Source organism: Lithobates pipiens, unplaced genomic scaffold (assembly GCF_037356315.1).
Source record: "Lithobates pipiens isolate NorthernLeopardFrog02 unplaced genomic scaffold, aLitPip1_a1.2 Scaffold_22, whole genome shotgun sequence".
NCBI lineage: Eukaryota > Metazoa > Chordata > Amphibia > Anura > Ranidae > Lithobates > Lithobates pipiens.
Window position 1 is genome coordinate 85,346,499 of NW_027507784.1, and position 13,835 is coordinate 85,360,333.

The 13,835-nt window shown below is 44.4% G+C and overlaps 1 protein-coding gene across 5 annotated transcripts in view; it reads left to right on the forward strand.

The window, feature by feature from the left end:
- Positions 1–13,835, forward strand: part of PRKAG3 (protein kinase AMP-activated non-catalytic subunit gamma 3) — a 63,856-nt gene that overhangs the window by 11,084 nt on the left and 38,937 nt on the right. For all 5 annotated transcript variants that reach the window (XR_013261787.1, XR_013261788.1, XM_077447830.1 and 2 more), the window contains 2 exons: positions 4,400–4,506; positions 11,581–11,662. Coding sequence is in view for 3 of the 5 variants with exons in the window: in XM_077447830.1 (XP_077303956.1) it covers positions 4,400–4,506; positions 11,581–11,662 (189 nt within the window). In the remaining 2 variants the exon portion in view is untranslated. The remainder of the gene's footprint in view (positions 1–4,399; positions 4,507–11,580; positions 11,663–13,835) is intronic.

Consider the following 13,835-nt stretch of genomic DNA (forward strand, 5'->3'; position numbering starts at 1 on the left):
GCCCAGCCGGTCAGGAAAGGGGCTGGGGACGAGCGAGCCCCCCCTGAACCGTACCAGGCCGCATGCCCTCAACATGGGGCGGTGGATGCTTTGGGGAAGGGGGGCACCCTGCGGCCGCCCACCCCAAAACACCTTGTCCCCATGTTGATGAGGACAAGGGCCTTTTCCCAACAACCCTGGCCGTTGGTTGTCGGGGTCTGCAGACGGAGGGCTTATCGGAATCCGGGAGCCACCTTTAATAAGGGGGCCCCCAGATCCCGGCCCCCCACCCTATGTGAATGAGTATGGGGTAAATCGTACCCCTACCCATTCACCTGAGGGAAAAAAAGTGTCAATAAAAAAAACACTACACAGGGTCTTTTTCTGAATTCGGGGGTCTCTTCCGTCTTCTCCGCTCTCTTCGGCCTCTTCTCCCGGTGTCCGGTTCTTCTCCCGCTCCTCCGCTATCTTCTTTCAGCTCTTTTGCTAGCGGTGGCCTGGTCTTTGGCATCGTCTTCTTCCCTCTTCTTTTCCTCCGATGTTGACATGACGCTCTCTCCCGCAGTAATACCGTGTGAGCGGTGCGCAATGACTTATATAGGCATGGGGCGTGGTCACCGGGTGATGTCACCCGGTGACCCCGCCCCTTATGACGTCACAGTCCAAGCATGCCCCATTAAATTCTATGGGTACAAGTCGCCTATAAGGCGGATCAAAGTAGTACAGGAACCTTTTCTGAAGTCGGAGCGATTGCATAATATGCATTAAGACGGATCCATTCACTTACATTAATTTTTTTCATGTAATGCGACTTGAGACGACTAGGGGCGACTTGAAGTCGGATCCAAAGTTGCCCCTGTGTGAATGGACTCTAAATGGCTTAATTTATACAAGTAATATGTGTGGTTTGTAAGTTAGTATCTACAAGAGGTCTATATTTGTTCATTACATAGGCAGTCTCTGCTTAGTAGTGCTGCACAATGACTGTGCTTAAAGTATATCTGCAGCAGAAACATTTTATTTTTCTAGTTTTTGATATAAGGCCGGGTTCACACATACGGTCAGGGAATGCATGCTAATCGCAAAAATTCTTAAAGGCATCCCCATGCACTGGAAAACATGCCATAGTTTTAGGTCTGTTAAACCGGTACTATTGTGATTAGCTGCGATTGGGCAGAGCTAATCACATGGTACAGGTGGGCTGTGATGGGCCCTGCCTGTACCATGTGATCACTGTGACCAGTTATAGCAGATCCGTTGACAATAGTACACAATGAAGGGCTTTGATGCATGCCATTTATTGTGTGCTATTGTGTTGATCTCTGTGATTGGCCACAGTGATCACATGGTACAGACGGGGCCCATCACAGCCCAGCTGTACCATGTGATTAGCTGTGCCCAATCACAGCTAATCACAATACTAAACACTGAATGAATCCATTTCATTCCATAAAAATGGTTGCTTATAACAGTGAAATTCACTGGAATAAGCAATCTTAATGTGCAAGAAAAAAAAAAATCATGATCACTTCCCCAGAGTAGTACAGTTTTACTATGGTAATATTGTATTGCTCTGGTTGCAGTATGCTAAAAAAAAAAAAAAAGCCAAAAATGTATTTAAAAAAATCTTAAATTTAATTTAAATTATTACATTTATAAATATTAAATTATTATTATTTGTTTTTATATACTGTCACCAGTTAGGGGTGAGTCACTTCCCCAGAGTAGTCAAGTGTTACTATGCTAATATTGTATTGCTCTGGTCACACAAAAAAAATTAAACTTAAATTATTAAATTTATAAATATTAAATTATTATTATTTGTTTTTACATACTGTCATCAATCAGTGTCCCTGATCGCCGCCACATCATTTTTATGACTATGCTGTACTGCACTGGTGACAGTATGTAGAAAAAAAAATTGTGGAAAAAAAGAAACCCATTTTTTTAAATTCCATTTTTTTAAAGTAAAAAAATGATAACTTCAAAACATTCGCCATGCCTCTTACTAAATACCTTGGACTATGTACTTTCCAAAAAGGGGTAGTTTGGGGGGTATTTTACTTTCCTGGCCTTTTAAGGCCTCAAGAAATTAGGCCATCAGTACATCAGGATTGATAAATTTTTCAGATGCAGTGCCTTGAAAAAGTATTCATACCCCTAAAATTTTCCACATTTTGTCAATCAAAAACGTAAATGTATTTTACTGGTATTTTATGTGATCGACCAACACAAAGTGGCACATAATTGTGAAGTGGAAGGAAAATGATAAATGGTTTTCAAAATGTTTTACAAATAAATATGTGAAAAGTGTGGTGTACATTTGTATGGCGCACCCCAGGGTCAATACTTTGTAGAACCCCCTTTCACTGCAATTACAGCTGCAAGTCTTTTTGGGGATGTCTCTACCAGCTTTGCACATCTAGAGAGGGACATTTTTGCCCATTCTTCTTTGCAAAATATCTCAAGCTCTGTCAGATTGGATGGAGAGCGTCTGTGAACAGCAATTTTCAAGTCTTGCCACAGATTCTCAATTGGATTTAGGTCTGGACTTTGACTGGGCCATTCTAACACATGAATATGCTTTGATCTAAACCATTCCATTGTAGCTCTGGCTGTATGTTTAGGGTCGTTGTCCTGCTGAAAGGTGAACCTCCGCCCCAATCTCAAGTCTTTTGCAGACTCTAAAGCCGTGTACACACGATCAGATTTTCAGACGGGAAATGTTGGCTGTTAGGCTGTTGTCGGAAAATCCAACCCGTGTGTACGCTCCATCGGACATTTGTTGTTGGCTAGCATGTCTTCAAATTTTCCGCCAACAAATGTCTGTTGTTGGATTTTCCAATCGTGTGTACACAAGTCCGTCGGACAAAAGTCAAAGCCGAACCTGGCTTTGGTCGGGTCTCAGCCTAGGGAGCGGACCCGCCGGCTGGTGGCTCGGGTCTCCCGGTGAGGCGGAAGGGCCGGGAAGAGCGGCGGAAGGCAGCGGGAGCCCCCCAGCTCCTTTAGGATAACAGCTGATCTGCTTTTAGCCGCATCAGTTGTTATCACTAAAAAGCCAACTGCTGGCTCTGCAGCTACAGGCATCACCCCAGTTTAACCCCTTCAAGCCATGAATGAAAAATTTGCCTATGGTCAGCGCGAAGGGGTTAAAAATAAAATTGGCTGATTTACACTATGAGGCTTCTCACTTTTCATATATGATCTTTGAACACATGGAGCTCATCCCTGCAAGCGTATCAAGACACGCTGTTTGAAATCTCCACACCTGTGATCATTCCACAATAAGCTTCCTTGATCTCTGTAATAGGGATCCATCAGATCTGGTAAGAGGCCACTCTCTTTTCTTGTGGATGGAACACGTTGCCGTTTTTCTTGAACACTCGTAGCCACGGAGTTGAATACTATTTCCACTTGTCACACCTTTCATTAAGTGTATGGATGGACTTGAACTTTTTCCGTTTAACTCACATTTTTTTCACACATTGAGATTTTTTTGCAATATTTTTTACACATTGACATTTTGAATAATGCAATTGTTATGAATATCTGTTATTTGTATAACTAAGTTGCCATAATTATTAGTTATAATTGTTCACACATACACGCACACTCTATGTTTAAACACATAGGTCGAAATTTTGTTTATCCACTTTATTTTGTTCATCATCTCATTGGTTGTTTTGCCTGCCTGCACCATAACAAACAATAATGCTGCAAGGGCTAGTTGCCTGCATCCTAGCAACAAAATTATGCCACACAGCAGCATTGGTTGCTAAGACGTTGGTGGCCAAACCACTGCGATATTGCTTGCTGTGCCTGTGGCAACCAAATGGGGGCAATAAAAATGAGGTGGCATCTAGGGGTGTCTTTGGGTAGATGAGGTGGCATCCAAAGGGTGGGGTTAATGATGCTGTCTTTTTTTTGGTTTTCTAAGACACTGGCAGCTGGACCAGAGTGTCATTGGTTGCTGTGCCAGCATCCTAGCAACCAAAAAGGGCAGTAAAAATTAGGTGGCATCTAGGGGTGTGTTTGGGTCCATGAGGTGGCATCCGAGGGTGGGATTAATGATGCTGCCTCATCATTGGTTGCTAGGACACTGGCAGCTGGGCCACAGTGTCATTGGTTGCTGTGCCAGCATCCTAGCAACCCCAAAAAAAAAATCCAGGATGGGATTGGTAGGTGGTGGTAGTACTGGGGTAGGGGTAGCTCACTGATTAACCAAGGCACGCTCCTGTGTATTCTGTAATTATGGGATGGCCCCCTACTGACTGTTGGGTAAGGGGTTTGCCAAATTTCTCACCATGGCAACAGCAGCTTCAGAAGGACAGGATGGTCCGAGAGAACCAAAAACCTCAGAACATGGTTGGTGTTCATGTGTTGATTCATATTATATAATAATTTGTGGTCTGTCCTGCAGATTTGGGGGAGGATGCATCGGTCTACATGGAATTCATGATGAAGAGCCCGTGTTATGACGCCATCCCTACAAGCTGCAAGCTGGTCGTGTTTGACACCACGCTACAGGTCAGCACTGCTATTGTTGCACGTGTGGGACCTCTGCAATCTTCTAAGATAACTTCATATGAATGTTTATTGCAAACCACAAAGATAGCTAGAACCTCAATATGTTCATAAATAGGAGTACAAAGAACATTAGTTTGATCCATAGAACAAAGGAAATTTGTACAGTTCCACCCACAAATTTTTACGGCTCCACCGGCTATACCAACCTGAAGAATACATTCCTTTTTTGGGGAGATTTGTCATTAAAATGGGACACCAACATGCATTGGAGGACATTTATCAATGCTATCACAACGATCAGTTGAGCCAGAATTGGACATTTCAGGTACCGATCATTAGAATGGGGCCCAGGGCTCTCGTGAGACCCCGGTCTCCGCACGCTCCCAGCAAAAAAGGAAATACGCAAATATGCACCCCCACAGGAAAAATGCCCAGTCCAGTGGGGCTGCATATTTGTGTTATGTCGGTGCCAAGGGGTTAATTGAATAAGCTGAAGTTAGAAGCTAATTGGTTACTATGCACTGCTGCACCCGATTCTGTGTTCTCCAGGTTTAGTAAATCTCTCCCTATGCGTGGAGATGGGCCTGTCCTGCCTATACGATTAACCCTAGTCTGGTTTATTTGCTTTAGTAAATAGTAGTAGTGGTCCACTATTGGACAATTTTTGTAAAATTAATTTTACTATGAATTCATGTAAAAAATACCACCTTTTTAAAGAATTTAGATTTGTGAGTTAATACCCTACTATGACAGTCCTTGAGGCCTCAATCCACTGCCCAATCTACTTGTTCAATCAATAAAGAAAAGAGGTTGGGACTTTGAGTGAGGCACATGAGAGAAGCGAGATAAGAGGTAAAAACATCTATTTTTGCAAATATACACGATTTATGAAACAAGTATACACCACATGGCATTTACAATAATGCTATCATGTGGAAGATAGGCTGGTATAATAGCCATGAACCAATGCTATACATCTATAAAATAAGATAAAAGCAAGGAATTGAACAGTGTATGATGTCATGAACCAATATTGCTCCATATAGAAAACTGCTGAACAGGCGCAATGAATGCATATAATAAATCGCATTGTATGTATGCATCCTAGAAAATCTCAACACATTTTGTTGAAATTTCTACTTCATCAGGAGCTGTTGCATATAACATATCTGTAGAGAGAGTATATTTATATGAAAAAACCTACATGGTCTAATATTAACCCTAGGGATGGGCCGAACCCCCCCCCCCCCGGTTCAGTTCGCACCAGAAGACCGTATACAGGCAAGAGGTTCTAGCGAACATGCAAACTCTATGGGACACGAACATGAAAAATCAAAAGTCCTAATTTTAAAAGTATATGCAAGTTATTGCCATAAAAAAGTATATGGGTCCTGGGTACTGCCCCAGGGGACATGTATCAATTAAAAAAAAAACGTTTTTAAAACAATTGTTTTTTCAGGAGCAGTGATTTTAATGATGCCTAAAGTGAAACAATAAAAATGAAATATTCCTTTAAATATCGTGCCTCTGTGGTCCCATTAGTCTGCCTGTAAGGTGGCGCATCTGTGCGATGTCTAGAACATGCCGCAGCAATAATGAAATTTCTAAAGGAAAAAAATTTAATTTAAACTTGCTCGTGGCAGTAATGTATTGTCGGCTCCTCGCAATTTAGATTAAAAAAGAATTAAAAAAATAGCGTAGGGTCCCCCCAGTCCATACCAGGCCCTTTAGGTCTGGTATGGATTTTGGATTTTAATGCAAACTCCACACCAAAAAAAATAAAAAATCCATACCAGACCCTTATCCGAGCATGCAGCCTGGAGGTCAGGATGGGGGGGGGGGGGGGGTGACAAGCAAGCGCCCCCTCCCCCAAACCATACCAGGCCACATGCCCTCAACATGAGGAGGGGTTTTTTTGTCCCCATTTTGATGGGGACAAGGGCCTCTTCTTGACAACCCTGGGCTGTGGTTGTCGGGGTCTGACGTAACTGAGCGACTCCATCCCCTTCTGACATCACATGACATCAGAAGAGGGTGGGGTCACTCAGTTGCTTTACGTCTGACGTAACTGAGTGACCCGCCCCCCTTCTGACATCACATGCTCTCAACATGGGGAGGGTGCTTTGGGGTCCCCCAAAGCACCTTGTCCCTTGGGGTCCCCCAAAGCACCTTGTCCCTATGTTGATGGGGACAAAGGCCTCTTCCCGACAACCCTGGGCTGTGGTTGTCGGGTCTGACGTAACTGAGCGACTCCATCCCCTTCTGACATCACATGACATCAGAAAAAGTTGCTTCACGTACAACTCCTTGGATTTATGGGGACTGAAGATCATCCCTTGCAGACTGCTGCATGTTATCCTCTACATCCATGCTGACACAATCCTCCTCCGCCTCTTCATCCTGTGTGTTTGGCAGCCCTCCAGGAATGGAATCTGCATTAAGGGGGCCTTGAGAGGAAAGGAAGTCCTCCTTCCTTCCTCCCGCTGTTCTGCCTCAAGTGCTCTGTTCATGATTCCACGAAGCGTGTACTCCAGCAGGAAGACTAGAGGGACAGTGTCACTGATGCATGCATTGTCGCTGCTCACCATCCTTGTGGCCTCCTCAAATGGTGACAGGACAGTGCATGCATCCTTTTTCCATAGTCACTGGCGTGGCGAAAAGAAGCCAAGCAATCCTGAGCCTGTCCTGGTGCCATACTCGCACAGGTACTCATTGATGGATCTCTTACTTTGTGTGCAGACTCTGCAGCATTGCCAATGTTGCGTTCCACCTGGTGGGCATGTCACAAATGAGGCGTTTGGTGGGCAGGTTGAATTCCTATTGAATGTCAGCCAACCAGCCAAGCACTGGCATTGTATGACTACCGGAAATGCCCACAGACTTGTCTCAAAAAATCTTGTAAGCCTGGGTACCTGGTCAAGAAACGCTGCCCCAGCAAATTGAGGAGGTGTGCCAAGTATGTGACATGTGTCAAGTGTCCCTGTCGGAGGGCGGAGAGAAGGTTGGTGCCATTGTCGCATACACCATACCTCTGAGCCTGCCCCTGCAGAGCTGACAGAATCTCTGCCCCAGTGTGGCTTCTGTCCCCTATGCAGACTGGCTGAAGCACTGCATGGCATCTTTTAGCCTGACTGCTTCCATAGCCCCTTGAATGCTTAGGGAGCACTGCTGGTTCAGAGGACAATTCGGCAGAAGAGGCCATAGAAGAAGAAGTGGAGAGGGTGGAGCAGACAGATTTAGCAGAGTCATCACCAGCTTTTTGGAGGCATGGTGGCAGAATAAGCCCCAACAACACTGAACCCTGTTCTACATCCTTCCCAGCTGCCAGCAGAGTTACCCAGTGTGCTGTGAAGGAAATGTAACGTCCCTGACCAAGCCTGCTGCACCGGGAGTTAGCAGTAATGTGAACCTTGCTGCTGTCCGCCCTGTCCAACAAGGCTAAAACATTGCCTTCCACATGACAGTAGAGAGCTGGAATGGCCTTACGTGAAAATAAATTTATTTTTGGAATCTGCCACTGTGGTACAGCACATTCCACAAATTCATGAAAGGGGGCAGCGTCTACCAGATGAAAAGGCAGCAGTTGTACTGCTAGCAATTTGGCCAAGCTAGCATTTAGACGCTGAGCATGTGGATGGCTGGGACAGTATTTTCTTTTTTACAGTTCAGCAACTGGGGTAGCGAAATTTACCTGGTGAAATCAACAGGTGGTGTACTGCTAGCAGATTGGGTGTAAGTACTTGTGGTTCCTATTGCTATACCTTCATTCCCCTCAGTGCAGGTTTTTGTGAGGACTTAAGGTATAGTAGGGGTTGAGATCCCAGATGAGGAGCAAGAAGAATTCTGTATTTTTTTATGATGTGGGTCTTTCAGGTGCTGTTGCCAATGGACTGCATGGCAGGTTGTCAAATGTCTTGTCTTAGCAGTTTGCTGCAGCTGGGGGATCCTAACTGCTAGTTTCTTGTCCTTCTGTGGTACCCCCTTTCTCTAGGCTCACGTTACTCCCTTCCTCAACCTGAACCAACATCTGAGCATTCAAATTGCTGCGCATCCTCCAGCAGCATGTAGCTGACATTATGGTCGAATAATTCTGGTGACTCCTCCATGCATGATGGTGGGGCTACTGAAGGAGTACCTGTGGAAAAGGTGTCAGTGGAATAGGCCGTTTTGGCAGCTGGGTTGGAAGGCAAACTAGTATGAGCCTGGGTGACAGAGGATGAGGAGGGTGAGGACGGCTTAGTTATCCACTCCACCATCTCTTCTACATGTTGTGGCTCAACAACACGGCCAGCAGCAGAAAAAAAGGACAAGCGTGCCCCGCCTGCAGAGGATGCACCACGTCCGTGACCACCACTTTTCACTGTTGACAGAGGCTGCTTTCCCTCTTTTAGTGGCCTGTGAGCGTCCGTCTCTCCTTGGTGGCCTTCCGGACATGATGGGGATTTTTTTTCACACCGCACTACACTGTATTATATACACTACACTGCACTATATACTGTACACTGAATGCACTGTATTATATACTGTACATGCCCTGAAGTGTCTTATATACTGTACACCGACTGCACTGTATTATATACTGTACACCCCCTGAAGTGTCTTATATACTGTACACCGACTGCACTGTATTATATACTGTACACTGCCTGAAGCGTATTATATACTGTACACTGACTGCACTGAATTATTTACGGTACACCGCCTGAAGTGTATTATATACTATACACTGACTGCACTGTATTATATACTGTACGTATTTTGACCCTTTTTTAAATATTGGTGCTACGTTGGCTTTCTCCAATCAGCTGATACCATTCCAGTCAGTAGACTGTCAGTAAAAATTAGGAACAATGGTCTGGCAATTACTTGACTGAGTTTCCTAAGTACCCTCGGGTGCAAACCATCTGGTCCCGGTGATTTAATAATGTTAAGTTTCCCAAGTCTATTTCTAATTCTGTCCTCTGTTAACCATGGAGGTGCTTCCTGTGATGTGTCATGAGGATAAACACTGCAGTTTTGGTTACTGAAGCCTCCCAATTCCCTTGTGAAAACTGAGGAGAAGAATAAATTCAATACCTTCGCCATCTCCCCATCCTTTGTAACCAGATGTTATTCCTCATTCTTTATGGGGCCAATATGGCCTGTCCTCCCTTTTTTACTGTTTATATACTTAAAGAATTTCTTGGGATTATTTTTGCTCTCCTCCTCTATGTGTCTTTTACGTTCTATCTTAGCCGCCCTAACTGCACTCTTGTGTAGCAGCGGGCTCCTGAAGAGCACGCGCTATGCATTTTTCAAAGTTAAACTTTACCCAAACTACAGTTTGGGTTGGGTCTATTTGCCTAAATTGGACTTCTGTATCAGTCTGACTGAACTGTGAGATGTTTAGCCTGGCCACAGGGGGCACTGTCTCTTGTGGCAGGCGTAGAACTATGGTCTGGTCGGGCGCTTAAGTTATTCTCTTTTGGAGCCAGGTCAGTGGGAGTGGCTCTCTGGGAGAGGGTATTTAAGATGCGGGCGTCACGTGGTTCAGGGGTTCCGGTCCAGTATGATATAATGATTACATGGTCCTGGCCCTCCTGCCAGCCCCCAGGAAGGCTATGGCCTGGGGTGCGGATCCACCCAACTTTAATGCCTTGGGGCTGGCTATCCCAAGGCAAGGAAACTAAAGGAGGATTCTGAGGTGGATGGGTGCCGTCTCCGTTTTGGGAGAGACCCATTGTACTTCAAGCATTCCAGGAGAGGACTCTTTACAAGAACACCACATACGGGTTGGTATTTCTTAACAAGAGCCTGGAAGGGCTGAAGTAACCGAGAGAATCCGGTGTTGTGGATATCGCCAAGTGGGCTGAAAGATCCAGGTATCCTACAAGTGTTCTACAGCTTAGTTTCCCTACATGTTCTGCAACAACGTCTGTGACAAAGACTTTGTTCCTGAGTAAGCACCTTGTTGTCTGCTAGGCCTTGTGAGAGAGGGACTGTCCAACCTGAGTGTTCATCGAGCTGCAAATGGCTATTTACTGGATGCAGTCAAAGTAAGCAAGTTCTTTAATGTTTTTGGACTTTGACATTGAGAGTACCTGAACTTCCTTTTCCAACCCTCTGATCCCAAGTTGAAAGACTGTTCAATGGTTTAAGTTTTTGCCAATAAAATCCATTCAAGTGGATCTATTGTCAGTCTCAAGTTACTGGGTCATCTACCACGGACATCCCCTAGATGTGGCACAAGGAGAACGGATGGTAACGGTAAGCCCAAAAATAACCAGCAGCTCCTTCGGGGGTTAGTGCTTCACTTACATTTCTTGTTGCATTCTTTGTAAAGTCTGAATGCTGGTGATGATCCCTCATCTTTAGACCCTGTATTTTTTGAAGGCCTTCTCCTCTGCTTTCGTATACACAAGCTCCTGATGAGGGGGAAGTATCACTGAAACGCATCAAGCTTTACTAGGATGCATACATACATACATCTATACAACATACGATTTATTATATGCATTAATTGTGCCTGTTCAACGGTTTTCTATATGGAGCAATATTGGTTCATGACATCATACCCTGTTCAATGCTTTGTTTGTATCTTATTTTATAGATGTATAGCATTGGTTCATGGCTATTATACCAGCCTATCTTCCACATGATAGCATTATTGTAAATACCATGTGATGTATACTTGTTAAGTCGTGTATATTTGCCAAAATAGATGTTTTTACCTCATATGTGCCTCACTCAAAGCCCCAACCTCTTTCCTTTATAATCAATAGGGATGGAGGCACCTGGTTCCTCCAGGTGCTTCATTCAAAGTTCCAACCTCTCCTCTTTGTGCAATCTATGGACATAGGCACAGTTATTTTGGTTTTTATCTGTGCAGCACATTTTACAAATTGGTTTAGTAAATCCGTCCAGCTAAGGGAAAGTTCTCCCAGCCGTGTATTCTGGGATTGTGTGTCTGTCAGCCAGCTGTACTTTCTGTCCTCTCCTTTAGCAAACGAGGGAACATTTATTTGTCCGTGTCCTCTGTGTTCCTTCCCGGTACATTCCGCTTCTTGGTGTTCATCCAGTCCTCTTGTCTTGCAGATAAAGAAAGCCTTTCTAGCATTGGTGGCCAATGGGGTGCGAGCGGCCCCTCTCTGGGATAGCAAGCAGCACTGCTTTGTGGGTAAGTGTCAGCGGCGCCCCCCAAATAATGGTGATGGAACAACCTGACATGCTACTATATCTGCATTTCTTGTATTGTATCTATACATTGTATCAGTTTTCTCATTTGAAAAGCAGCTATGTTTGTATTCATCCATAATTAAATTTAACCACTTGCTTACGGGGCAGTTTTACCCCCCCTTCCTGCCCAGGCCAATTTTCAGCTTTCAGCGCTGTCACACTTTGAATGACAATTGCGCGGTTATGCAACACTATACCTATATGACATTTTTATGATTTTTTTTCACACAAATAGAGCTTTCTTTTGGTGGTATTTAATCCACACTGTGGTTTTTATTTTTTGCTAAACTAAAAAATGTAAGAAAACTCAAACATTTTTAATAATTTGTTATAAAATTTTGCAAACAGGTAATTTTTCTCCCTCACTGGTATACGCTGATGAGGCAGCACTGATGGGCACTGATAGGCAGCACTGATGGGCACTGATAGATAGCACTGATAGGCAGCACTGATGGGTACTGATAGATAGCACTGATTGGCAGCACTGATGAGCACTGATAGGCAGCACTGATGGACACTGATAGACAGCACTGATGGGCACTGATAGGTGACACTGATGAAAAGGCACTGATTATCAGCACTGGTGGGCACTGTTGGGACTGCCCTGATAATCAGGACACTCATTATTAGTTCTGATGTCCCCTATAACACAAGCCAGTTATTTATTTATTTGCCGCGTTTACTTCCGTGATCAGTTGCTATTGGACACAGCTGATCACGTGGTAAAGGGGCGCTGTGATTGGCCCTTTAACCCGATCCGTGATCAGCTAAGTCCGAAGGACTCGGCGATCAGAGAGTGCACTGCCCGCATGCCACAGGGGGTGTGCAGGCAAACACTATCACGGGAGAACATCCATGTATACCCTCCCGGGCCAATTAAGATTGCGCTTTTGGCTATAGTGCGGGTGGGAAGGGGTTAAAGCGGTATTAACCGCTTGCCAACCAGTGCACGACGATATACGTTGGCACAATGGCACAGCGGCGCAAATGGGCATACCTATACGCCCCCTTAAGACACAGCATTGTGGGCACGCCCGCCGCGTACTCCACTGGTGTCCCGTGATCGTGTCATGGAGCCGCAGAACAGGGAGATGCCTATGTATACAAGGCATTTCCCTATTCTGCCTAGTGACATGAACAGAGATCACTTCTACCTGTCATCGGGAACAGTGATCCCTGTCATGTGACTGGAAGCCCACCCCCCCAATAGAATCACTCCCTAGGACACAATTAACCCCTTGATCGCCCCCTAGTGTTTAACCCCTTCCCCGCCAGTGTCATTTACACAGTAATCAGTGCATTTTTATAGCACTGATCGCTGTATAAATGTTAATGATCCCAAAATAGTGTCAAAGTGTCCGATGTGCCCGCCATAGTGTCGTAGTCATGATAAAAATCCCAGATTGCCGCCATTACTAGTAAAAAAAAAATAATAATAAAAATGCCATAAATCTATCCCCTATTGTTTAGATACTGTAGCTGTAACTTTAGCGCAAACCAATGAATATACGCTTATTGCGATTATTTTTTTTTAACCAAAAATATGTAAAAGAATACATATTGGCCTAAACTGAAAAAGAAATTTGTTTTTTTTATATATATATTTTTGGGGGATATTTATTATAGCAAAAAGTGAAAAATATTTCTTTTTTTTTAAATTGTCGTACTTTTTTGTTTATAGTGCAAAAAATAAGAACTGCAGAGGTGATCAAATACCACCAAAAGAAAGCTCTATTTGTGGGGAAAAAAAGGACATCAATTTTGTTTTGGTGTAACGTTGCATGACCGCGCAATTGTCAGTTAAAGCGACGCAGTGCCGAATTGCAAAAAGTGCTCTGGTCAGGAAGGGGGTAAATTCTTTCGGGGCTGAAGCGGTTAACCACTTCCCGCCCGTAGGACTTTAAATAATGTCCTTAGGTTAAAGTGGCAATGTCTGGATGATGGTTGCAGCTACAGGCATCATTCAGATATCTTTGTTCTCAGCCGGAGATTCCTTGTAATGTGAAAGCCGCGCTGCGGCTCAACCACCTGTTTCTACCACCCCCTTGGCTCCCCCTGTAAACGAAGCCTTATAGATCAGTTTAAGATTGGGGAGATATCACTGTACTCAGACA